The following is a 27,153-nucleotide window of genomic DNA, read 5'->3' on the forward strand; positions in this document are numbered from 1 at the left end:
GTCGGCCGAGCTTGAGGACGAGCGGCGAGGCGTCGACCGAGTTTGGAGACGAGCGGTTGGGCATCTAGTGAGTTTGGAGACGAGCAACGGGGGCGGTTGCTGAGCTTGAGGATGAGCAGCGGGGCGGCTAGTGAGCTTGAGGATGAGGGGGGGGGAGGATTTTGGGTGGCGGAGGCCGGATCAGCTGGCGGCGAGGTGAGACGGACCGGTGGAAGATCGAGGTAGGCGGCCGGTCGGGGGCGGGGAGGGGAAATTTCAGGGCGGTTGGGTTGGTGCGCGGCTGGCCGTTTTGCATCTAAGTTTACGTCTTCATCGGCTGAAATATAAATTTGCATCTCTAAGTGTTGTATTTTACATCATTTGAAGAATGTGATGTATTTTTTTACATCTACATCATGTGTTGTTGGAACTGTGTATTTAGACCTCCAATATCATCTATCGGAGATGCTCTTACGCGAACCAATTTTAACTGCCTGACCGGTCTGGTAAAAAGAAGGCAGACTCGACCCATGAACCGGCCACGGCACCATTTCTTCGCCTTCCCCGCTTGGCCGCTTCCCCTCTTTCTCTCTTCCTTCCGCCTCTCGGGCCACGCCATGCACCGCGCCAGCCAGCCACCACCGCTAATCCCTGCCAGCATTTTCCAAAACTCCTCCGCTTTCTCCGTGGCCTCACATCACGATTGCAAAGTTCCCCCCCGAAAATTTCCCCACATTGTGTTTGATCCTCCCCACATTGCTATCGATTCCTCGCAATTTTCGTCGATTTTTCCAATGGAGTGAGCCGATGTGATGGAGGGGCAGGACGCGCTCGACATGTCCGACGCCTCGCCGACCTCGTCGTGGGAGGACGGAGCCGTCGAGCACTTCGACGTCGCGTCGTTCGGCGGCGACGGGTACGTCGTCGACGATGAGGAGATGTCGGACGTGGAGCTCGGCACGGGCTCCCCGGCGGGCCCTTCGGAGGCCTCGACGCAGCCTCCTCCGCCGCTGCGGAGGCGCCTAGCGCCGGTCGAGTCCTCGGACGTCCCGGAGGAGGTGGTGCGGGCGGTCGACGCGGTGATCATGGGCGGCGGGGTTGAGCGCCTCCGCGAGATGGTATCCGAGGAGGACGGCGAGGTCACGCATTTCATCGTAGACGTGCTGATGATCACGATGGGCGGCGTGGACGGCCTCGACGAGGGCGCGGGCGACGGCACCAGCCCCAGCACGGAACCCAGCATCATGTCCAGCTCGCGCGCAGCCGCCATTGCTGTCGAACTGATGCCTTACCTTCCATGCGGCACCGAGCCGTCGCCGCGCACCCGTATGGCCTGCGGCCTCCTCGCCACCCTCAGCGCCTGCACCCGCAACCGCACCATGTGCTCCGCTTCGGGCCTTCTCGCTATCCTCCTTGATTCCGCAGAGAAGCTGTTCGTAAAAATGGGTCAGAGCAGGGATTGGGACGGAACACCGCTCGTGCAGTGCATTCAGGTGCTAGGAGGGCACTCGGTTAGCGTCAAAGACTTGCATTCCTGGCTCCTTTTGGTCAAGAAAGCGCTTGGGACACGCTGGGCAACTCCGCTGACACTTGCATTGGAGAAGGCTGTTGGCTGCAATGAGGCGAAGGGACCTGCAGTGACTTTTGAGTTCGACGGTGAGAGATCCGGCTTGCTTGCCCCTGGAGATAGCCGGTGGCCATTCTCGAACGGTTTTGGGTTTGCCACATGGATATATGTAGAGTCATTCTCGGACTCACCCAACGCAGCAGCATCGACTTCTGGGAGATCGTCACCATGGGCTGTCGCCGCCGCTGCTTTCATACATGCTGGAGAAGGGGCGAACGACATGCCCCGGCTTTTCAGCTTCCTTACTGCTGATAACGATGGTGTGGAGGCTTATTTCCAAGGCAAGTTTCTAGTTGTGGAGAGTGGGACTGGAAAGGGAAAGAAGGCTCCTCTCCATTTCACCTATGAATTCAAACCACAGTGCTGGTACTTCATTGGTTTGGAGTGCACAAGCAAGCAGGGTTTGCTCGGAATGGTCGAGAGTGAACTACGGCTGTATGTTGATGATAAGCTTCATGAGAGCTGTCCGTTTGAGTTCCCCCGTGTCTTGAAACCGCTGGCATTCTGCTGCATCGGGACAAACCCGCCACCAACTATTACTGGTCTGCAACGGCAATGCCCATTATTTGCAGAAATGGGGCCTATCTATATTTTCATGGAGCCGATTGGCCCAGAGAGAATGGCCCGGCTAGCTTCTAGGGGAGGAGATGCACTTCCCAGCTTCAGCAGCGGTGCTGGTTTGCCTTGGAAAGCTAGCTGTGATCACATTAGGGAAATGTCAGAAGATAGTTATACACTTGACATTGAGATTGGAGGAAGCTTACATCTATTTTATCATCCTAGCCTACTTAATGGCCGATTTTGCCCCGATGCTTCACCTTCTGGTTCAACAGGTTTGTTCTATAGTTGAACTGTCAATCTTGTCTTAATTTTATTTTCAGAAACAGTCAGCAATTAACTCATAGAATAATCCCAACAGAGTATACAAAAGGCTGAAAGGCTAATAAAGAAAACACAAACACACGCAAGCAGAATGGCTTGGCTTAATTCTACTCTTATCTTTGGTGTTACCTGGGGAGTTGAACCATGGTCAAGTTACAATCCTCATGAAGGCTAGGCAAATCTTTCTGTACTTCCTGTTTTGCCTGCCGATTATTGCACATTCCAGTTGGTAGGAACCGGATCCCTACCAGGGCGTGGTCTCAGGTTGTAGGGGTGGAAGGAGCGATGGCGTGGATGAAGGCGTGGTCGCCGGCGCTGGGGCGCCGTCGTTGCGTGCGCGCGCGCGAGAGAGAGAGAGAGCAGGGGCGGCGGCTAGGGTTAGGTCTCCCGGCTCCCTAAGGAAGCCGAGCAAATCTGATTGCTTCTTGCTTAACTTGAAACAGGTCCTTACAGCTCGTCCTCGAGCTGGACGACGAGGAAGCGCTTGCGGAACTCCTCGAGGTGATCAACGGCCGCCAAACACCTCCGCGTCAGCTGGGGCGGGCAGGTCGCCGAGCCCGGCGGCGGTGATGTCCTCCTCAATGTAGTCCGCAGCCTCCAGGTAGGAGAGTCGCGGGCAGACATGGCCGGGCACGTAGGGCTCGTCGCAGTTGAAGCACAACCCTTGCCGGCGACGCTCGAGTTGCTCGGCTGGGGTGAGCCGGCGGAAGCCTGAGCAGGCCGACCCTGCGCGGGAACTTCCGGCTAGGGCGGCGGCCCAGCGGCCCGGGGCGGTGGCGCCTGCTGGATGGCCACCGCGCAGCGCTCGAACGCGCGGGCGTAGTACATGGCCGTCTGGAGGTCCTGTGGCCCGCGCATCTCCACATCCACGCGAATGTGGTCCGATAGGCCGCCGACGAAGAGCTCAGCCAGCTGACGAGCCGAAATGCCGGGGGCGTGGCACGCCAGTGCCTGGAAGCGGTCGGCGAAGTATTGCACTGTGGTGAGGAACGGAAGGTGCCCAAGCTCCGCCAGACGGCTCCCGCGTATAGGCGGACCGACGCGCAAGAGGCACAGATCGCGGAAACACTCCCATGGCGGCATGCCGCCCTCATCCTGCTCGAGGGCGTAATACCACGTCTAGGCGGCGCCGCGTAGATGATAGGAGGCGATCCAGGTGCGGTCGGACGCGAGCGTGCGCTGCCCCCTGAAAAATTGGTCGCATTGGTTGAGCCAATTCAGGGGGTCGACGGTACCGTTGTGGGTCGCGAACTCCAGCTTGGAGAATCTCGGCGGTGGCTGGGCGTGGACGACGGGCGGGTATGTGTCATCTGTGTGGAACAACGAGGGCGACGACACCGAGTGTGCGGGCTGCAGAGTACCGCCATGGAAAAGGGGCCCGTCCACACCATCATAGGGACCCGCGGCACCCGAGGACCTGCCGAACTACATGGTCGGGGGCGGCGCCGGTGGTGACATCACGTGCGGCTGTCCTGAGGCCATCGTATAGACCAGCTTGATGGACCCAGCGAGCCAGGCCGATAGCGGAGATGGCGACGGGGGAAAACGGACCTGGTGGATGGGCACCCCGGGCGCCGTCGACGGAAGGCCCGGCCCCGAGATCGCCGGTGGAGGCGGCGGCGGCTGCTGCTGCAGCGGCATGATGGATGCGACGAAAGTCGCCGGTGGTGGTGGCTGCCACGGGAGCTGCCGCGGCCCCGTGACGATGGTGACGGGGGCGGGCGGCGGCGGCCCATAGTGCCCCGCGAGGAAGGTGCAGATGCCCTGGACCGCCTGAGTAAGGTCCCGGAGTGCCACCGTCATCTCCTCCGGGGTGAGCACGGCGGGGGCGGGCGCGGGTGGCGTCCAGGCGGCGGAGGAGACCGGCCCAGTCAAGGACGGCGTGCTGGCCGCGGTGGTCATCGGCGACGAGAATGCGATCGGCAGTGGGAGGGAGGGGGTGGGTGGTGGCGTGGACATGATCGAGCCTGAGACACCTGGTACCAGATTGGTAGGAACCGGATCCCTACCAGCGCGTGGTCTCAGGTTGTAGGGGTGGAAGGAGCGATGGCGTGGAGGAAGGCGTGGTCGCCGGCGCTGGGGTGCCGTCGTTGCGTGCGCGCGCGCGCGAGAGAGAGAGAGAGAGAGAGAGAGAGAGCAGGGGCGACGGCTAGGGTTAGGTCTCCCGGCTCCCTAAGGAAGCCGAGCAAATCTGATTGCTTCTTGCTTAAGTTGAAACGAGTCCTTCCATGAGTTTATATAATTTCAAATACGATAACTGTGCTAAGCCCCAAATAACGATAAGATAACTGGGACAGGCCCCTAACTGCCTGGGCTGTAGTATATGCTGGTCATAACATCTCTCCCCGCATGCACAAACAACTCGTCCTCGAGCTGGAAGGTGGGGAAGCGCTTGCGGAACTCCTCGAGGTGATCAACGGGCGCCAAACACCTCCGTGTCAACTGGGGCGGGCAGGTCGCCGAGCCCGGCGGCGGCGGCGTCCTCCTCAATGTAGTCCGCAGCCTCCAGGTAGAAGAGTCGCGGGCAAACATGCCCGGGCACGTAGGGCTCATCGCAGTTGAAGCACAACCCTTGGCGGCGACGCTCGAGTTGCTCGGCCGGGGTCAGCCGGCGGAACGGGCGCGCCGCAGACGCGGCGAGGGGCGCCGCGGAAGCCTGAGCAGGGCGACCCTGCGCGGGAAATTCCGGCCAGGGCGGCGGCCCAGCGGCCCGGGGCGGTGGCACCTGCTGGATGGCCACCGCACGGCGCTCCAACGCGCGGGCGTAGTACATGGATGTCTGGAGGTCCTGTGGCCCGCGCATCTCCACGTCCACGCGATTGTGGTCCGATAGGCCACCGACGAAGAGCTCAGCCCGCTGATGGGCCAAAACGCCGGGGGCATGGCACGCCCGTGCCTAGAAGCGGTCGGCGAAGTATTGCATTGTGGTGAGGAACAGAAGGCGCCCAAGCTCCGCCAGACGTCTCCCGCGTATAGGCGGACCGAAGCGCAAGAGGCACAGATCGCAGAAACGCTCCCATGGCGGCATGCCGCCCTCGTCCTGCTCGAGGGCGTAATACCACGTCTGGGCGGCGCCGCGTAGATGATAGGAGGCGATCCAGGTGCAGTCGGACGCAAGCGTGCGCTGCCCCCTGAAAAATTGGTTGCATTGGTTGAGCCAATTCAGGGGGTCGACAGTACCGTCGTAGGTCGCGAACTCCGGCATGGAGAATCTCGGCGGTGGCTGGGCGTGGACGACGGGCGGGTATGTGTCATCTGCGCGGAACAACGAGGGTGACGGCACCGAGTGTGCGGCTGCAGAGTACCGCCATGGAAAAGGGGCCCGTCCACACCATCGTAGGGACCCGCGGCACCCGAGGACCCGCCGAACTGCATGGTCGGGGCCGGCGCCGGCGGTGACATCACGTGCGGCTGTCCTGAGGCCATCGTATAGACCGGCTCGATGGACCCAGCGAGCCAGGCCGATAGCGGAGATGGCGACGGGGGAAAACGGACCTGGTGGATGGGCACCCCGGGCGCCGTCGACGGAAGGCCCGGCCCCGAGATCACCGGTGGCGGCGGCTGCTGCTGCAGCGGCAGCGGCATGATGGATGCGACGAAAGTCGCCGGTGGTGGCGGCTGCCACGGGAGCTGCTGCGGCCCCGTGACAATGGTGACGGGGGCGGGCGGCGGCAGCACATAGTGCCCCGCGAGGAAGGTGCAGATGCCCTGGACCGCCTGAGTAAGGTCCCGGAGCGCCACCGTCATCTCCTCCGGGGTGAGCACGGCGGGAGCGGGCGCGGGTGGCGTCCAGGCGGCGGAGGAGACCGGCCCAGTCAGGGGCGGCGTGCTGGCCGCGGTGGTCATCGGCGACGAGGATGCGATCGGCAGCGGGAGGGAGGGGGTGGGCGGTGGCGTGGACATGATCGAGCCTGAGACACCTGATACCAGATTGGTAGGAACCGGATCCCTACCAGGGCGTGGTCTCAGGTTGTAGGGGTGGAAGGAGCGATGGCGTGGTCGCCGGCGCACGCGCGCGCGCGAGAGAGAGAGAGAGAGAGAGAGAGAAGAGAGAGAGAGAGAGAGAGAGAGAGAGAGAGAGAGAGAGAGAGAGAGAGAGAGCGAGCAGGGGCGGCGGCTAGGGTTAGGTCTCCCGGCTCCCTAAGGAAGCCGAGCAAATCTGATTGCTTCTTGCTTAACTTGAAACGAGTCCTTACACGAGTTCATATAATCTCCAAATACGATAACTGGTTAAGCCCCTAATAAAGATAAGATAACTGGGCCAGGCCCCTAACTGCCTGGGCTGTAGTATATGCCAGTCATAACACCAGTCTTTATAAATCTTGTTCCACAGTTCTGCATCAATCGTTCCTATAGTAATTGAATGAAATTGTTATTCTCACATGCCATTAACCATTCCCAGGGACAAAGTATTTCTAGTGGCTATCGAAATTACGACATACAATGTTATGTGTATATAAATTAAAAAGGTTGATTGAGTTTGGTTCCCAGTTCCCATCAATCATTCATGTATTGATTGTAGTAAATTGTCATCCTTGATAGGAGAAGAGCAACTTATGACATACAATAATGACTATGTACCTAAAAAAGTGGCTTGGGTTGGTTCAGAAGGATAACTATTGATATTATCTCATGTTTAATCTTAGGTACTCACCGAAGGCCTGCGGAAGTTATTGGGATGGTTCACATATCTTGTCGCGTGCGACCTGCAGAATCATTATGGGCATTAGCTTGTGGAGGTCCAATGGCTTTACTACCATTGACTGTTAGCAATATTGAGATGGATAACCTGGAACCTATACTTGGTGATGTGTCACTGTCTCTTGCTACGTCTTCTCTTTCTGTTCCTATATTCAGAATAATTTCTCTGGCAATTCAACATCCTGGAAATAAGCAAGAGCTTTGCCGTACCAATGGACCAGAGCTTCTATCACAAGTTTTACAATATTTGTTGGAAACACTGTCAAAACTAGAAAGTGGGAAGAAAGAGATACTGAGAGACGAGGAGCTTGTTGCTGCAATTGTATCTTTGTGCCAATCTCAAATAAATGATCCTGGTCTAAAAGCGCAGCTCTTTAGCACTTTGCTGTTGGACCTGAAGATGTGGAGCTCATGCAACTATGTTCTGCAGAAAAAGCTTCTCTCTTCACTTGCAGACATGGTTTTTGCAGAATCTGCTTGCATGTATGATGCAAATGCGTTGCAAATGCTTCTTGATGGATGCAGAAGGTGTTACTGGGTAACTCGTGAAGGAGATTCAATAGATACCTTCACATTGACTGGAACTGAGAGACCTTTAGGGAAAGTGAATGCTCTTGTTGATGAGCTGTTGGTTGTTATTGAACTGTTGATAGGATCAGCTTCTTCCACAATGGCTTCTGATGATGTTCGTCGTTTGGTAGGATTTGTTGTTGACTGCCCACAACCTAACCAGGTAACTGGATTCGACACTGGTAGTCTAGCACAACATTACATGCCCCTTGCCAGAAAACAAAGACTCTCGTCAAAGTTTGGCTAGCGCTTTCTTGTTCACCAGGATGATGTCATACATGGAAATACTTGGTCCATTTGTATCTGAGTTTGTAATCTGCCTAGTTTTGTACATGCTACTTTGCATTTGGAGTACTTCATACTCAGATGTATTTGTTTCATAACAACAAAATACTGAAGAGAATCTAGTCTTGTGTTCGTTAAACTATTGCCATATTTTTTTTCTATTCTTTGTAACTAATCAGTGCTAATGCTTAATGTGGTTTTCTATACTATGGGATATGCACCAAAGTCAGTCTTAATACCTTTGTATAGCTTCTTGATGTGGAAACTTGATTGAAAGAATGGTTCTGATGATTTTTAGCAATGTGCTTTGTTGGCAGGTTCCTAGGGTCTTGCTCCTCATCTACAGACTGATTGTGCACCCAAACAGTACTAGAGCGCACATGTATGCTCAGTCATTTATTTCTCGTGGAGGTGTAGAGGCATTACTTGTTCTTTTGCAGAGAGAGGCTAAATCTGGCAATAAAAACACTTTCAACAACTGCGATGTGCCACAAAATGCTGCTAAATGGAATGGAAGTTCTCAGTCAAAATCTACTAATAGTCGTTCACTCTTGAAACCAGCTAGTAGTGAAGCAAACTGCAATCGTGAGACCCCGTCAGTTGACAGTCATGAGTCACCCTCTCATGATGGTAACTCTGAACCTGTATCCACTAGCAAATGGCGCTTACTAAAAAATCAGTTCCTAAAGAATCGGAGTGGCATGGACCTCCCAAGTATCACTGACAATGTTCAGAACAATGTATACAATATTGATAATGGTGATGGAGTACTTGTTGGGATAGTTCATATTTTGGGCGCTTTGGTTGCCTCAGGTCACCTGAAGTTTTCCTCACTTATTGCAAAACCAAAGTTGCCAAGTGGTTTTCTGACAACTGCTAATGGCGAAGGAAATACCATGTTTGAAGACAGAGTATCTTTATTGCTGTTTGCATTGCAGAAAGCTTTTCAAGCAGCCCCAAGAAGGCTTATGACCAGAAATGTATATAGATCTTTAATATCTGCAGTGGTATGGTGTTCTTTAACTGACTTACGGATATTGGATATGTGATATGTTTTCAGCACTACACTGATTGGTTAATGCAACTCCTGTTTTGCTTTCTACTCCCCCAATTCACAAATATAAGATTTTTAAATTTTGTGTGAAACGGATGTATATAGACACGTTTTAGTGTGTTTGTTCACTCATTTCAGTCCGTGTGTAGTCCATATTGAAATACCCAAAACATCTTATATTTGTGAACGGAGGGAGTATTATTAGACTACACCATCATTTCTAAGTACCTGAATAAGCTAAATATTTGGAATATTACAAAAGCAAGACTTTCAAATAAAATTTCTTTGAAGTTTATGTAGCTGTGCTTCACAATAGTTCACGTTTTGCTCGCTTAAGCATGTCATAGGTGCAACCAATTTTACTCTGGAAACCTGAATTATGTCTTGTATTCTTCAATGCAGATCAATATTTCTTCAGCAAATGATAATCTGAACTTGTATGATTCTGATTATCGCTTTCAGCATATTCCGCTCTTGTTAGTTCTACTACGTTCTCTTCCATATGCATCACGAGCATTTCAAGCTCGTACTCTTCAGGTACATTTACTGATTTATTCAGATAAAGTTATCACCTAATTTTTCTTGACATGAATGATGATATGATCACTGATAATATGCTCATATAACATTTTCCATTATGTGTATTCTCTTGATTGACATCTCTTATGCCATTATCATAATTCTTGTCTTTTGAAGTCTATGATATTACTTTTTTTTTAGAAAATGGAAGCTTTATTACCCCTTGCCCTGCACCATTAGACGCATATAGCCAAACTTATTACATTGTTTATTACAAAAGATCAAACTTTGATCTTGCCAAGAGAGGGAAATATCAAACACATGGATCAAATTGGACGATCAAACCACATAAGATCACTCTAAACACTCAAAAGCCTATCATTGGCATATGCCGCCCAAAGCGGATCATAAACACCCTGGTGATCCACTCAAGTTTATTCGCGTCTGGCTCTATCAGCTCCTTGTACCACGCCTTCTGTAATAGTGCCCATAACCGCAGCCAATTGGTAGTTTGGTACACAAGCGTAGCACCTCATACAAGAACAAACTTTTATCTTGTAAAATATGACATCATTTATGCAAAGCCAGATAGACCGAAAAGACAGCTGCTACCCCGACTAGAATAAGAAGCCTTAAAGATTTTTTAACCCCTGTAGCCAAGTCCCAAAAATATGTGAAATACCACGAGGTGGGGTGATGTTAAAGGCTAAATACACAGCTCGCCATGCAAACGTTTGGACGGTCATGATGGAGTTGTATACTGGTTTTTCTAGGATATCGATTATTATAATTTAACAACTACTCTTCCCATCTTAATCAGTTCTCAGTTCCTTTCATATTTGAAGATTTGCATGATTAAACCATGTGCAGATTAGGTATGGGTGGGAGGGAGTTTTGGTTTATTAGATGGCCTTTGCCTCCAATTTTCATAACAACCTCAGCTCTCACTGTGTTGACAAACAGTTCCAAAGTTAAAATGCGCTGATGTGGCTGGTTTGCCATGGTTTCAACTATCAAAGAACAACTTGGGGAGAGACCAATTAGTATAAGTGGGGAGGACATCTGGCGAGTAGCGTCTGATATGGGTAGATGTTAACTTATATGTTGAGACTATCTTTTTAATTTAGGACACAACCAAAATGTGTTTAAATGATGTCTACACCCTAGACACCATGCTCCATGATTAATTTAGAGGCTTGGTTTTGGTTCTTGTACCACATCCCTGAGTTATTTGCATGATCATTCTGCTAAATGTTGCCTTCGATTCTTCAGTGGTTGCATTAGTTAATTAATATTGTAAGCCCCATAAATCAAATATGTGAATTCCTAACATTGATTTTTCCAAAGCTAAAAAACAGGTTTGTCTTTTTTACTTTGAATAGTGCATTTTATTTGTCTTGCGTTTTAATCACTTATGATGCCTTCTATATTATTTCAGGATCTTCTATTTTTGGTTTGCAGTCACCCTGAGAATAGAAGTACTATGACTTCCATTGCAGAATGGCCTGATTGGATTTTGGAGGTTATGATTTCTAATCATGAGGTAATATTTCTGTGATGGCAAATCCAACATTTTGCATTGATAATTATATTAAGAAGTGGCACTTGTATTCTATGCTTATTTTAATATGTAAAGTTGATATTTAGATGGGTGATAACAAAGATTCAGATGGTGTAAGCATATATGAGCTTGAAGACGTCATACACAAGTTTCTACTTATTATGCTGGAGCATTCAATGTGGCAAAAAGATGGGTGGAAGGCAAGTGACGTTGATCTCTTGTGTTTCTGTTTGCATATTAACTTTATAGGATTGTAAGCTTCTTTTTGGAGAATGGGTCGTAATAATTTTTTATGGTAGTTTTGTGGTTGGAATGTTTCCCTAGCCAGACTTCTCTTTGATCCTTGATTGTGTCTTGATGGTTTTAATGCTGTAATTCTTCAGGATGTGGAGGCAACAATACACTGTGCAGAATGGCTTTCAATGGCTGGGGGGTTTAGCATGGGAGACCAAAGAATTAGGTAAACAAAAAGCAATAAGAAGCAATGCTCCCATGCCATAATATCTTGCAAATTATGTATCCTATCTATGCGTTCCGTATCAACCACCACATGCATTTTTGTTTATCTACTAGGCAGTATAAGAAGTATTTACGTGATAAAAAAACATCAGAACCCATAAGATCGTTAAAGCATGACATTATGCAGGGCTGCATATGATCTAAAACTGGAAATTCCTTCTAAATATCCCCACCGTACCTTTTAAAATAACAATAGCTGCAGCCTTTTGTGCTTTACTACCTCATCGCATTTTTTTCAACAATAGAATACAGGTGCTTGTCACGCTCTGCCTGATTATTTTATTGATTCAAACATAATATAATGCTTTTATAGAAGATATTATCTTCTTGGCTTGGAATATCAGTGTGATATTTTTCTTTGTTTTCAAGGCGTGAAGAAGCATTACCAATTTTCAAAAGGAGATTACTGGGTAGTCTGCTTGATTTTTCTGCTCAGGAGCTTCGAGTTCAGGTAGATGCTCCTTTTTACAAATGTTATTCGCTTGGACTTGGACTTCATTATTTTGAAATTACAGAACTAACTAGCAACGCATGGTTCTTGCATATTTGTCAATTGCTATTTTCTACCTTTTTCACCCCATGTATCTGATAGGCTCTTCTACTTCCTGTTTATATAAAATGAACGCAAAATTTGGGAATAAATCAGTACAAACCTGTGATATTTTGGAGCCTATATTAGCTATATCTATTATCCAGTTTACGGGGGTCATAAGTGAAACAAGCCAACTTATGAAATTAGCACAGGAAACTACATAACGATTCTTGCTTGTAAGCCCTTGCACCTTGCAGAGTTCCCAAGCCACCTTCTCTGGTTTAAGCTTCTGTTTTAGAAGGATCTTAGGCTTATCAAACATATCTGAAGGTAATCAGGTGTCTAAAACTAGCTTAAAATTAGGACTAGACTACAAACTAAGCTTGCTATATCAATTGAGCCCATGTAACATGGTTAAACTTGTATGACCACTACTTTCTGTCTATGATTGTACATAGGTGCAGTAGCAATACATTGTCAAGGCATATTTGTCATCAATTGTATTCCAAGGAACAGAAAAATGTGGATAATTTTGCTTTTGTTTCAAAACCTCACTTTTATTATGAATTATGGTACTCTTAATACATTGGTCGCCTTGTTTATAACATGCACAGATGAGTTCAGTCTTATGGACAATAACACATAGAGTGTCTGTTAATTTATAAATTAGACGGTTACGGTTTTATCATTTCGCAAATGATGTTCTTTTCTTGGTTGTCGCCACAGCAGTCTGAAGGAATTACTGCTGCAGCATCTGATGTTGAAGTGGAGACTAAAGAACCAAAAATACAAGCAGAAAAGGCTGCCGATCTCTTAGTAGTCTTGGCTGAGAATGCAGTAGTTCTGATGATGCTCGTAGAAGATCATCTGAGGTCACGCAGCCAACAATTTTTTACATCCTGCTTAATTGACAGTGCTTTATCTCCTGCATCGATGGCTTCATCAGCTGCCAGTAGGTCATTGAGCAGAACTGGTAGCGAGCCTTTAGAAGCTGGGGGCTCAAGGCAGTCTTTGTCCAGTGATGCTGGTGGACTGCCGGTTGATGTATGTATATCTAGAACAGGCATATATTATCACAATCTTATTTGCATAATTTCAATTTATGCCTATATTTTTTATAGGTCCAACTTGTAATGTTCTTTCATTGCTTTGACATGTTGAGTCCCTTTTTTGTTTCTGGGGCAATTTTGTGAATTTGTAAGATGCTATATCATGTGATTGCTGAAAATGTTAAAACTCATTAGTGGTATTGTATTGTTTAGGAATATATGAGATAGATGATTAGAGGTCCAGTTTCTAGGGAAAACTTCTTGTGAAGATAATCGACAGTAAAGGGTGGTTTTTGTTTAATTCAAGATTCAAAATAAGACCACTACCATTATAAGAGTTACACTATTTCTTGGAACTCGACAAGCATATGTACATTATTTCTTGTCAATCAGGCCACTACCCTTTATAGGAGTTACACTATTTCTTAGAACTCGGCAAGCATGTGTACACTATTTCTTTGTACTAGTATGAGTATAATCCAGAAGAATACTCTGTGTAGCATATCTTGTTTCAGAATTTTCCCTTTATAGTCCACTCTTACATTCAGTTTCATCTACTTCATACCAACTTTTGCTTGCTATCTTACATCATTATTGGTGTGAAAAAAATTCCAGGTTCTTGCTTCGATGTCTGGCACAAATGGGCAAATTTCTTCTGAGGTAATGGAACGCGTAACGGCAGCAGCAGCAGCGGAGCCTTATGGATCTGTCAGGCATGCATTTGTATCCTATGGGAGCTGTATTTCAGATCTTTCTGAAGGTTGGAAGTACAGAAGCCGACTGTGGTATGGTGTATGCATTCCATCCAAAGCTAATGTCTTTGGGGGAGGAGGAAGTGGTTGGGAAGCATGGAAATCTGTTGTAGAGAAGGACTCCAATGGGGACTGGATTGAACTTCCATTAGTGAAGAAATCAGTTGCAATGCTGCAGACACTTCTACTAGATTCTGGATTTGGGGCTGGCCTTGGCTCTGGAGAGGGATCTGCCGGTGGTATTGGGTTATGAGTGCACTTAATCAGTTGTTAGATAGTGATCAGCCTTTTTTCTGTATGCTCCGGTTGACTCTTATTTCAATGAGGGAGGATGATACTGGGGAAGACGACCTCTTTATGAGAAACATTAGCATGAAGAATGATGATATATCAGAAAGATTGGGCTGTCAAACTGGAAGTGTGATTGAACTTGATGGTAACTCATGTTCGCCTACCATAAAACCTCAGTCTGCACTTCTATGGAGGTACACCTTACCAGCTATTAAGTAGAGTATCATGTTAAAATTATAGTTCAAGAAAAGGATTTGATCCAGAATTATCACTCCATGGTCCATAGTAGCCAGTGGCCTTTCATTCTATACTGCATCCATACTAACCATTTTGTCCATTGCTTCTTCACTGATATTTTTTAACATATCTTTACTGATATTTCGAAACCTCTGTTTTTTTTTACAGATTGCTTGGCCCCTTTCTGAATGTGCCAGTTTCTGAATCTAAGAGACAGAGGGTTCTGGTTGCGTCTTCTATTCTTTATTCGGAGGTAAATTTGGTTTTCATTGATTGAAAAATATGATCAGTATCTAAAAACATACAAGTGTTCCATGCTATCCTTTCAGATTGAATACTTCATCAGAATCACGACATGCAGACACCATAGTCCATGCGTGGTACTCCCTCCGTTCCCAAATATAAGTCTTTTTAGAGATTCCAACAAGTGACTACATACGGAGCAAAATGAGTGAATCTACACTCTAAAATATGTCTACATACATCTGTATGTTGTAGTCCATTTGAAATGTCTAAAAATACTTATATTTAGGAACGGAGGGAGTAGTTTCATTTACCATCTTCTTCCTCTTGTTTCTGATGGTCTATGCATGGCCCCAAAGTTCACATGCGGTGGTCTCATTATTTTTTGCATAGATGAAGCACTATTTTGCACCAATCTGTTTGATTACTTTATGTATTTTGTGGAATGTAGCATAAAAAGCATGTTCCAAATGCTTATAATCATGTTGCAGTTTTCAAAACACTTATAATTTAAATTCCTGATGCAGAAAGCTTGTTGCCCCCACCATATATCTAAATGTCTCGTGTCTTAACTTTGAATTATATGTCCAAAAAGCTATCCTCAACCTGTTATGATTAATTTTAAAAAGGAAATTCCCTTCACTCATTTAGTGCCTTGATGATCAAAGATAAACCCGCAGTTCATACCAAGAGATATCAGGGAGCAACTTGTATGGAAACACTCCTAAAGAGGTAATCTTGTACAAGTTGCTCTCAGAGATATCACTACAGTAGATGACACTGTAGAACGTTCAGTTAGAATTTTCTGTGTTAGGCCTTAAAATCGTGGGACACTTTTTTTGTGAGAAAAAAAACGCACTACTTTCAAGACCTTTTTCGAGGACATCACTACTTTAAGACCTAACCTAGGGAAATTGCGTAACTCCATGCTGCTGCTTCCTGAGAGCACTGCTACTTTTAAGGCCCAACGGAGGAAAAATTATAACTCTATGCTGCTGCTTCCTGTTTTTTTTATGTTATTTGTTTTGAATATATAGATCGAACAACTTTTTTTATATTATGTGTTTTCATGAAGCTTATGTTATCCTAACAGGTATGGCATGCTGTAAGTAGCGACAGAAAGCCTTTAAGGAAAAAATATCTTGGATTGTTAATGCCACCATATGCAGCTGTCCTGAAAAGATACCGCTCTGTTTTGGCTAATATTCACGAGCTTGCATCTTCGGATGGAGAAAATCCGCTACTTGTTGGTGATTGTGCTTCGGCTGCAGATACTTTACCTGTTGAGGTAACAGTTGATTTTAAATAGGCCATAAGATAGCTAATAACTGAAGTTATCTGGTGCTTGTACTGAGCTCTATAACTGTGATCTAGCGATGCTTGTTACAATCTTATAGCTTTATAGTAAAAATGCTACTTCTGCAAATAGAACTATGAATTTTGCACATTAGCTTAAAATCAGATGTTTTCCTAACTATTGCTTACTTTGTACTTTCATTTCATGTTCGAGAAATTGTTTTAAATAGTGTGATTTGGATCTTTAGCATAATCACTTCTATCTTGACATTACTTTTGAGGAAGGCCTTGATATTTGTTATGCGACTTTAGTTGGTCCTCTCGGATAAATATCTCATCATTGTTTTTATGCAAAGTTTTATGTGTTCACAGTGGGATTTTATTCTGTGTCTTTTGAATTCAGGCTGCTGTTTCATTGATATCACCTGGCTGGGCTGCTGCTTTTGCCTCTCCACCAGTTGCAATGGCATTGGCCATGATTGCTGCTGGTGCCTCTGGGGCAGAAACAATTGCACCACCAACAAATAAATTGCGCAGGCGTGACACCTCATTGCTTGAGCGTAGATCAGCTAAATTACACTCATTCTCAAGTTTCCAGAGGCCTCCTGATACAACACCACTCCTGCCTGCATCTGCACCAAAGGACAAAGCATCCGCGAAAGTTGTAGCCTTGGCCGCTGCTCGTGACCTTGAGTTTAGTGCTAAGATTGGCTTGAGAAGAGGTCTTAGTGTTGTAGCAATGGCAACTTCAGGACAACGGAGGTCTGCAGGCGATATTGAGCGTGCGCTGAGGTGGAACACAACTGAAGCTATGGCTGCTGCTTGGATGGAGTGTCTGCAATCTGCTGACTCAAAGTCAGTGTCAGGCAGAGATTTTTCTGCCCTTTCTTACAAATATGTTGCACTTCTTGTTTCAAGTTTTGCCTTAGCACGGAACTTGCAACGAGTTGAGGTATATCAACATCGAACAAAACGCTTCCGCTTATGGTATTCAGTGTTAGTGATACATCACTTAACAACTTTTGGACATGCAGATGGAGAGACGAACACAGGTTGATATCTTGAACCGTCGTTGTGCCTCTGTTGGGGTTCGGGCATGGCGACGTCTTCTTCATTGCTTAATAGAGACAAATAGACTCTATGGACCTTTTGGAGAACTTCTGTGTACTCCTGATAGCGTATGGACCGAATCCTGTTTTTCTTTCACGCTTTCTTGCATTCTTATTAAAAAAACACTATGCATGATTGTTTTATTGTTTTGTTAAGCAGATTTTCTGGAAGCTGGATTTTACTGAATGTTCATCAAGGATGAGAAGATTTATGAAAAGAAACTACAATGGGTCAGATCGTTTTGGTGCAGCTGTTAATTTTGAGGAGCAGATGCTTCTTTGTGATGGTGTAGAATCCAATGCATGCCACACAGAGGAAGGGGACACTCGATCTACAAATGCTCTCCCAACAACTTCGTTAATTATAGTGGCTGAGGCAATGTCAGTGGATAGAGGACCTGAAGATGCTGAGCACATAGAAACCGAAACAATTTGCAGCAGTGTAGATGATCAATTAAGAAATTCCTTGCCACCTGATTCGTTTAAAGGATCAATAGATTCAAGAAGTTCAGACTTTTCTGGTGTCCGCAACCTGGTTCGATCCACACTAATTGCACCTGGTTACAGGTCTGGCGAAGAAGATAAAAGAATTATAATTGAATTGCCATCGTTGATGGTGAAGCCATTGAAGACCGTACGAGGAACCTTCCAAGTAAGTGTGTGCTGATGTACGTACTTCCACCTGTATAGTCATACCTAGTGTATAGCTTTTTCTTAGGGAGTCCAAAGAGCTTCTATTGGTGCCATATATTACTTGAACACTGAAATTAAACGAATTGTTACTACGAATTCATGCTTTCGTTACTTGGCCATGAGCCCTTGACCGGGTCCTAATCAACACAGCTCTCTGATGAGCTTAACTAGCTAAGTTCATCATATGATTCTGAATAGTTTTGAGTCATAGTCTAATCTCTAAGGAGTCCTTAGTAAAGTCCGGTACCACTGTAAGTAAATCAAGGGTGTGGGAATATTGACTAACACACATCACACAGTTATTCACCCTAATTTAATCTACAGTGTTCTTGGTATTGTAAGTTCCCCTTTGGAGAACAATAAAAGAATTGTGTTCAATATTAACTATCCTTTATATTCAAGTTTAGAGAACTGCCCAAAATGATCACTGTGTAGATACAAAAACAGATGGAAGCAGTGTTCTTTGTATTGCACCTGTTCCCTTTATAATATTCATTCAAATATTCCAAGATCCAAAATGAACAGCGCACTAAAGAATCAATAACTGTTAGTGTAATAGCATATAAAAAACTTGAGTAATTGTGTCCCCACCTAGCTGAATCAACTTCCAGCAGCCTTGACTACACTGACAAGTTATTTTTTGTTCTTATTTGCATTGAGTGCAGCGTTTGGGTGCCCAGGCTCATCTGCACCCGCTCAGAAAAAAAATCACAAAAAATAAAAAAAATTCCAATTGTTTTTTGCATGTTAGAAAATTTGTTGCTGAGGTCCGCCCCAATTTTCAGATCATTTGGACATCTCAATAGCTCTCAGCAAAAAGGACAAATAGGGTCAGAACAGTAAACTTTTTTGCAGACACCGAATTTGTCTTTTTGCCGAGAGCTGCTCAGATGTCCAAATGATTTGAAAATTGGAGCGAACCTCACGGATCAAATTATCTACCATGCAAAAAAATGTAATTTATTGAATTTTTCTAGTATTTGTTTTGATTTTTTTCCTCAGCGTGGGTGCAGATGAGCCTGAGCTCAGAAGTGGATTATCGCCTTACATTGTACTATTCTGCCTATTCTTCTTCATGCCCTACTCTATCATGCTAATGCATATCATAATCCCAAGCATATATTGTTCTCAGGTCACATTAAAGAGGATTAACTTCATAGTTGATGAGCATACATCTGACAGTGACAGTTACATGGATGATGTTGCATCCACTAGCGGCCAATATGATCAGCAAGATAAAGATCGGAGTTGGTTCATATCTTCGCTGCATCAGATTTATAATAGAAGGTAAATAATTATTTTTATTATCTGGTACTCATTAAAATGTTAAGTGAGGTATTTTCAGCTTTTCTACCATCTGCACCCCTTCTCGCATATGTAGACTACAGTCTACAGAGTGGACTGCCTGTTCAGTGCTTATAATATATGTTTCATACTGATTAAAGTTAACTATTGCAGGTATTTGTTACGTCAAAGTGCATTGGAATTATTTATGGTAGATAGGTCTAACTTCTTCTTTGATTTTGAGGTACATAGTTGATGAGACTCACTTTATGTTGTTTGAATCTTATGCATGCTATATCTGGATAACCATTTTTAAGTTGTATATGAAATTTATCTAGGATATAGAAGCACGTCGACATGCTTATCGGGCTATCATTCACACCAAACCTCCTTATTTGAATGATATTTTTCTAGCTACACAGGTTGGTGTTCAATGCAGTTCTCTAAATCTGAATGTTTTGAATCTACCCCTACCTGAATCTAATATCATTGTTTTTAGAAACCTGAGCAAATCCTTAAACAGACTCAATTAATGGAGCGCTGGGCCAAATGGGAGGTATTTGAGCACAACTCATTTTGACGGTCATATATGTTAAGTAGAGTCAGGATATAAGGAATAGCTTTCTTGTGCAGATTAGCAATTCTGACTACCTAATGGAACTGAACACTCTTGCTGGGCGCAGTTACAATGACATCTCGCAGGCATCCTTGCTTCAGAATTCTCACTTATGAACCTGGCAGGTTCTTGCTTCTGTTTCTATTTAATGATTCCTACCTGTTTCTGCAGTATCCTATCTTCCCATGGGTAGTATCAGATTACCAGTCCAAAACATTGGACTTGGAAGATCCTTCCTCATACCGAGATCTTTCAAAGGTAAATTGTGTGCTTCTATTCTTGCCGCTCATAACAGTAAGTTGGATCCCATTTTTATGTATTGCCCTGCTTTTCCAAACACTTACACGGGTGATGGTACTCGATTCTTTTCAATGAAGCCAATTGGTGCTCTAAATCCTGCACGGCTGAAGAAATTCCAAGACTATTACTCTAGTTTCAAGGATCCAATCATCCCAAATTGTCACTACGGTTCACATTACTCTAGTCCTGGCACGGTGCGTATTTTTAGATCTTGCATGCTTTTATTCAGCATTTTGCTTGTGTGTTGTGCCTTTTGTTTGGACTAAGATGTACTTATGAAGTAATTCCATAATATCAACCACTTCCTCGCTGCATTTCAGTGACAATCCCTTATGTAGTTGATTGGTGTGACCATACCTTGATTGCAATGATGGTGCATTGATATAAATCTCTACTGCAGGTATTGTATTATCTTGCCAGGATAGAACCTTTCACTACCCTCTCTATTGAGCTGCGGGGTGGCAAGTTTGGTGATGATAATCACATGCTCTCTGATATCACCAGAACATGGAACAGTGTCCTTGAAGACATGAATGATGTAAAAGAGCTAGTAAGTTTTGTTGAAAAATGTGCTCTCGACACATTTCCACGTTGCTAGTTTAGAAGTCTTATCAGAATCTTTGTTGGAATCTAACGATGCGACTATTTCTCTAGGTTCCAGAGATGTTTTACCTTCCTGAGGTATTTACTAATGTGAATTCTGTTGACATGGGAGCAAATGAACTTGCTAAAAGGCTAGGTAAGTTCGCTTCAGTCTTATACTCATAAGAGAACCGAGTGTCACTCAGTAGACGTGGCAACCCCCCCTTAACTTTGAGTGTCACTGCAGGCTCTGTAGAATTACCTCCTTGGGCCGAGAACCCTGTTGATTTTATACATAAACATCGGAAAGCTCTTGAGAGTGATCATGTCTCCACTCATTTGCATGAATGGATTGATCTAATATTTGGGTACGTTAGTATTGTTATATCTCTGTTGCCATGTCATGATATCACTGCTTTATTTCACTAAATCATATTCATTGGTCTCATACACATCTGCCAAATGTCATCCATATCCTTTCCATTCTTTCAGCATTAGGGTAAGTATGATGTGAAGGAATACTACTTTTCCCTCCTTCCCAAAATGTAAGGCACACTTTTTTTTTGACGTGTCAACGGCGGGCTTACACCGGCCTGAACTTATATTGCCAAAAAATGGTCTTTGATGTACGACTTTGACCATTAATATATACCAAAATACATGGAATGCACATGTATAAATGGTATCGTCGTATTTGTCTTGCAAAACAATTTTATTTCATATGTCTTCATACTAATTTTATAGACATACAATAAACGGAAATCATAGTCAAGTTGTGCGATGAAATACTAGAAATAGTCCAAGGGCACCTTATATTTTGGAAAGGAGGGTGTATTTGATAAGGCTATTAGCTATTCCATTTGACAGTAAAGTAAGTATGACGTGAAGGAATGCACCTATCAAGTATTACCTTATTTGAGCAAATGGAAGGATTTGATTTTCTGGGGTACCTTCATATGCTGGAGAATTTAATTTCCAATAGATACTCTAATGAAAAAAAGGTCGATACAGTAGCCGCTGGTTCTCCCCTCATTGCAACTGGATCCTTATCAAAATCCCAGCTTTGTACTGGATTGGTGCATCCCATTTGTAACCAATTTTGACTGATCCTACATCATTGAATGTAAAAACCATACAGATAACTTGTGTAAACTTGGAAATACCGTTTGAACCATGTAGTAAATGAATGACTGAATCAGTTGATGTGCGCAAAGACAAATGTGTTGAACCCAATCCCAACAAAGGACATCTTGCTGCTGCCATGTTTTTTGGTTATCTTTAGTGTAAAATTTCTTATATTAAAAGGATGGATGTAAAATTTCTGATTCTGGTATCCATAGACCACAAGCAATAATCCATGGATTTTTTTTAAACAGACACATCATAGAAAAATATATTCAGTGATTATTATTTCACATATTTAGTTTGCTGGCCTTAGAGGCTTGTATTAGTCATTAATTATTCATCTATGTGTTAAACCCATTTGTCATGTAATACTTTCTCTAATTCAGATATAAACAAAGAGGTAAAGAAGCAGTGATGGCTAACAATGTTTTTCCCTATGCTACATACGAGGGGACAGTAGATATTGATAAAATTGCTGATCCAGTAAGTTTCACATCCAACCTTTTAGATCATCTCAGTAACTTTCTAGCTGTTAACATTTTGCTGAAAATACTGAAGGTGCAACGGCAAGCTACACAAAACCAAATAGTAAATTTTGGACAAACGCCATCTCAGTTGCTGATAGTTCCACATATACAGAGAAGGCCATTGGCAGATATCTTACAGCTGCAGGTGATTTTTACAAGTACAAAATTGGTGATTTATTTCTGTAATTGTAACTGTTCCAAGTACAAAGACCATGCATAGTTCAGAATAATCATAATAAAGTATGAGTTTCGCGAGTAAATCACACTCGTGCTGATTAATAATGCGATTACTTATTCAAGGTTCATAACGACACACTATTCAAGAGTTTATAGACTTGTTACTCTATTAGGGATACAACCATCTTCATGTTTTCCTCAAGAAAGATATCAATCACAAAATCATATTACAAGTTCTATAGTACTTTCGCTTGAGAAAAATTCATATAGTACTCCAATTAAAACATGTCAAACTGACTTCAGTGTTGCATGTTACTCCTCATCATTGGTCCATGTAACTGTGAGAGTAACTCAACTCCAACCACTACCTTTTCCTTTTAAGCATGTTACTATTCTAAGGCCATCTCTTGCAGGTGCAGCCATTTGTTCCAGGAAATTTTTATTCCTCTCCTTCAAAACATCCTATGTAATATACATTTGGATGCCCCTGAACTTGCCACCTATCTCTTGGCTCCCAGCTGAGACTCTCATTCATCCCACTAGTATTTATCTCGATATTGTGCCAAGAGACACTTTTTTTTAGATCGAAGGGGCCACACAGCCCCCATTTTCATTACGAAAATGGAGTCTTTTTCTTACAGGGACACTGAGCAAACCATTACATCACTGATACAATAACTACACTAGGAGGCTCCAAAAACTAACCAGCTGAAGCAAGTAACATCAGTCTGAACTCTGAGAGGATAAAACATCAAATTAACATGAAATGCCTTTGAGGCCAGCAAGCATAACAGCAGCTGACTTCACAAAAGTCTCCTTACACGTGGCGCCGATCCATGCCCACCTCTGAAGACATCTCGAGTCACCAGCATAATTCTTCTAGACACCCGATGAAGCATGTTTTTTACCCCTCTTTTCTGCAGATTTTTCCAAGAGTCCAACAGAGTACAAACAAGAAAAATAATGTCAGTAGGATCTCTAGGCACAACACTTTGAAAACAGGACTTGTTCCTTGTTTTCCAGATAGACCACAAGAGAGCAGCAGCACCTAGTGAAACAACTACCCTATCTTTGCCCGTATAGCTAGGCAGCCAGTTCTGGCATAGATCAAAAAAAAAAAGAAGAAACTGGAGATCTCTTATTACCCAGAGCACACCCCACAATATTCCACAAAAACTTAGCTACTACCTCCGTCCTGGTTTATTAGTCCCCATTGTATTTTGGGTCAAATTTTGATCATATATTTGACTAGCAAAATATTAATGCATGTCACTGAAAGTTATATTGTTGGATTCGTATTTGAATGTAGTTTTCCATGATATTATTTTTGCTACATACTCCCTCTGTACCAAAATACTTGTAGCTAGGGGAACTTGTAGTAGTTTTCCCCAACAAGTATTTAGGTACAGAGGGAGTATAACATATATTTTATTAGTTAAAATCATGGTCAAAATATGACCCAAAATACGAGGAGGACTAGTAAACCAGGACGGAGGTAGTAAGGAGCAAGAGAAAAATAAATGATCCACACTCTCTTCAGCGTCACAAAATTCACATAACTTGGCACCTTTCCAACCTCTCTTGCTCAAATTGTCCTCGGTCAGAATCCAATTTTTTTATTACTAACCAAGAGAACGCCTTAACTTTAAGAGGCATCTTCATCCTCCATAGATTTCTAAAAGCAAAAACAACTTGTCTAGCAATAAGATAGTGATAAAGTGATTTAAAAGAAAAACTCCCGGAAGCTGTAAGTAACCATTTATCTTACAGTGGAAGGGCATTCTTTGCCGAGATGGTTTACAGTCTCCTGCTAGCTTAAATATAGCCGACACTGTGCTTCGTGCAGTCATCCCCTTTTGGTTAGGTTATCCGCCATGAGGATCTTCAAGTACAAGGCAACTCATATCTATTGTGTATCTCACTGTGTAGATCAAATTATATCTGTCAACATTGCGTAACATGATAATTGGTTTTGTGTGTCATAAAAAAATCAGATTTTTTCATGACTTAAACAGTTTTCCGATCATGGGACCTTCCAAGTGCTTGTGGCACTGGATACTTTCTCTTATCTCGTGGCGTACTAGATTGTTAAATTTTTTTTTGTGCAGACAATATTCCGGAACCCAAGTGAAGTCAGATCTTATTTACTTCCTAATCCAGACCAGTGTAATGTTCCCGCTAGTGCAGTGCATGTATCGAATGACTGTATTGTAGTCGTAGATGCAAATGTGCCTGCAGCACATGTGGCAGTGCACCATTGGCAGCCAAACACCCCGGATGGCTTAGAGACACCCTTCCTCTTTCATCATGGGAAAAATGCCATAAATTCAAGCGGCGGCGCAATAAGGCGCATCTTCAAAGGACCTGCTTCTGCAGAAGACTACCATTTCCCAAGGGCTATAGCTTTTGCTGCTTCTGCGATCCAACCTTCGTCAACTGTTGCCGTCACATGTGACAAAGAGGTTATAACTGGTAATTATTGTATTCTCACCTTATTTTCTCCTTTTCTCAAAGCTATCATTTTTTCCACTCATTGGTACTTGTCTGAAAACTAGTCTTCTTCACCTTTTTTTTTTGTGTCTGCTTCACTTTCATGTCTTCTTTGTACTGGTTCTTTTCTGGATGATTCCTGATATCCAGAGTGACACATTACAATCTGGTGTCAAAAAACTAGTTTCCTTATTAGTTCCTGAATAAAATAATGTATTATGTTGCTCTTATGCTATCATTTTACATCAAATAGTCATCTTTATGATATGAAATATTGTAAGACTTCTCCATTCCTGCATTGTTTCTAATGTCCCTTTTTTTTCTTTGACTGTAGGTGGGCATGCAGATAATTCTGTGAAGTTGATCTCCTCAGATGGAGCAAGGACCATTGAAACTGCATCTGGGCATATTGCTCCTGTGACCTGCCTCGCACTATCTCCTGATAACAATTACTTTGTCACAGGGTCTCGTGACACAACAGTTATATTATGGAGGATACATCAGATGAGCTCTTCACATTGGAAAAATGCTCCAGAACCTCCACCTTCACCAATAACACCAAGTACTCCTCTAGCCAATAGTATTAGTAGTGGTAGCAGTCCAATCAGAACTTTGGAAACCTCCAGCAAGCGGCGAATCGAAGGTCCTATGCATGTTCTAAGAGGACATCTCGGAGAAGTAACTTGCTGTTCTGTTAGTTCTGATTTGGGACTTGTTGCTTCCTCTTCACATACATCTGGTGCCCTTCTACATTCTTTGAGGACAGGTCGGCTCATAACGAAGCTGGATGTCGGAGAGGCACATTTGATATGCTTATCTTCTCAAGGAATCGTATTGATTTGGAATGAATCAGAGAAGAGACTATCCACCTTCACTGTTAATGGAATCCCTATGTCTACGTCGGTCCTGTCACCTTTCTCCGGGCGTGTTAGTTGCATTGAGGTTTCTAGGGATGGCCAGTTTGCTTTAATTGCAGCATGTTTATCTAGCAATTGCACTCGTGACACTAGTACTGATGAAGATCATATGATTGACAACTGCAACGATGATGAGGATGTACCAGAGTCAAAGGAGACCAAGCTATACGTTCATGCTCCCTCGATCTGCTTCATTGATCTATACAAACTTGAGGTGAACACGAGAAAACTTTTGAACTTACATCCTATGAGCAAAACTCTCACGGATAAGGGGTATCTTGTCAGGTAATTCATACGCTGAAGCTGGGAGAAGGACAGGACGTCACAGCTGTTGCTCTAAATGAAGATAACACTACTCTTGTTGCCTCAACAGCTGATAAGCAGCTGATAGTCTTCACAAATCCTTCTGTAAGTATTCTAAGTGCAGTATATTTTTATCTTCACTAGTTATCTTCATGGCCTGATTGACAGATGTCCTATAGATTATCTCTCATCAGTAGGAATTTTTCAGGGTTTAATTGTCAAGATAGCCACTGGCACACAGAATGACCATCTCTGCAACTAATTTTCATATTAACTTGCCTGAATATTGCAGTTGAGTTCTAAAATAGCTGATCAGATGTTGCATGAAGGTGATGGGCTTTTGTAGTCGTGTGAGAAACCCGCCGCTGACTGACATTATTTCACTCACCGAAGCCCAGCGAACCTTGCAGTGAAAGATGCATAGGGTGTTTGGGGAAGATGGCACAAAACGGCGTCTGTACATAAAACAGGGAGATGCAACACGGGCCCTCTTTTGTGCTGCGGTAAACTGGTACAGATGACTTCGCATTGGTTGATTGTATGGACCTTGCTTCTTGCACGTGGTGAAACGCGCCATACCGCGGAGAAGATCTGGGACCGTCTTTGTTTGTGTTGCGGCCAAGGGATTCAGAAGCAAATACCTAAATGTTGCTAATTCTCTGCTCTTGAGTACGTGTCTCGGTTGTGTGATACGGTGTGCCTACGTGGACTCTAGGCTGACTGCCATCTCTGTACAAAATCTCTTCCAACTAATTGATCATCTTTCTTTCGTTTATGCATGGCGTGTACACGGAATCCTCTGTTCACGAGCATTGCCAATGCCATATGGTCAGTGAGCTACTCATTGGTCGTGTTATTGTTTGTCAAAAATATACATGTAGTGTTACAGCAAATTCACTACAGACGCTACTAGAGATTGCGCTTAAGATAACA

General features: G+C 44.3%; 1 protein-coding gene across 1 annotated transcript; it reads left to right on the plus strand.

The window, feature by feature from the left end:
- The first annotated feature begins 543 nt into the window (after nucleotides 1-543).
- Nucleotides 544-27,153, plus strand: LOC125513980 (BEACH domain-containing protein C2-like). The gene is given in 32 exon segments (XM_048679216.1): nucleotides 544-2,439; nucleotides 7,135-7,922; nucleotides 8,362-9,051; nucleotides 9,501-9,635; nucleotides 11,056-11,160; nucleotides 11,265-11,378; nucleotides 11,562-11,638; nucleotides 12,067-12,148; nucleotides 12,959-13,273; nucleotides 13,894-14,275; nucleotides 14,278-14,515; nucleotides 14,727-14,811; nucleotides 15,895-16,089; nucleotides 16,501-17,049; nucleotides 17,132-17,275; nucleotides 17,367-17,858; nucleotides 19,032-19,186; nucleotides 19,358-19,427; nucleotides 19,522-19,605; nucleotides 19,683-19,739; nucleotides 19,817-19,885; nucleotides 19,971-20,057; nucleotides 20,177-20,293; nucleotides 20,500-20,649; nucleotides 20,754-20,838; nucleotides 20,929-21,049; nucleotides 22,193-22,289; nucleotides 22,365-22,478; nucleotides 24,619-24,982; nucleotides 25,335-26,131; nucleotides 26,203-26,325; nucleotides 26,513-27,153. Coding segments are annotated over 32 exon segments (8,583 nt in total). The 5' UTR covers nucleotides 544-791; the 3' UTR covers nucleotides 26,567-27,153.

Source organism: Triticum urartu, chromosome 6 (assembly GCF_003073215.2).
Source record: "Triticum urartu cultivar G1812 chromosome 6, Tu2.1, whole genome shotgun sequence".
NCBI lineage: Eukaryota > Viridiplantae > Streptophyta > Magnoliopsida > Poales > Poaceae > Triticum > Triticum urartu.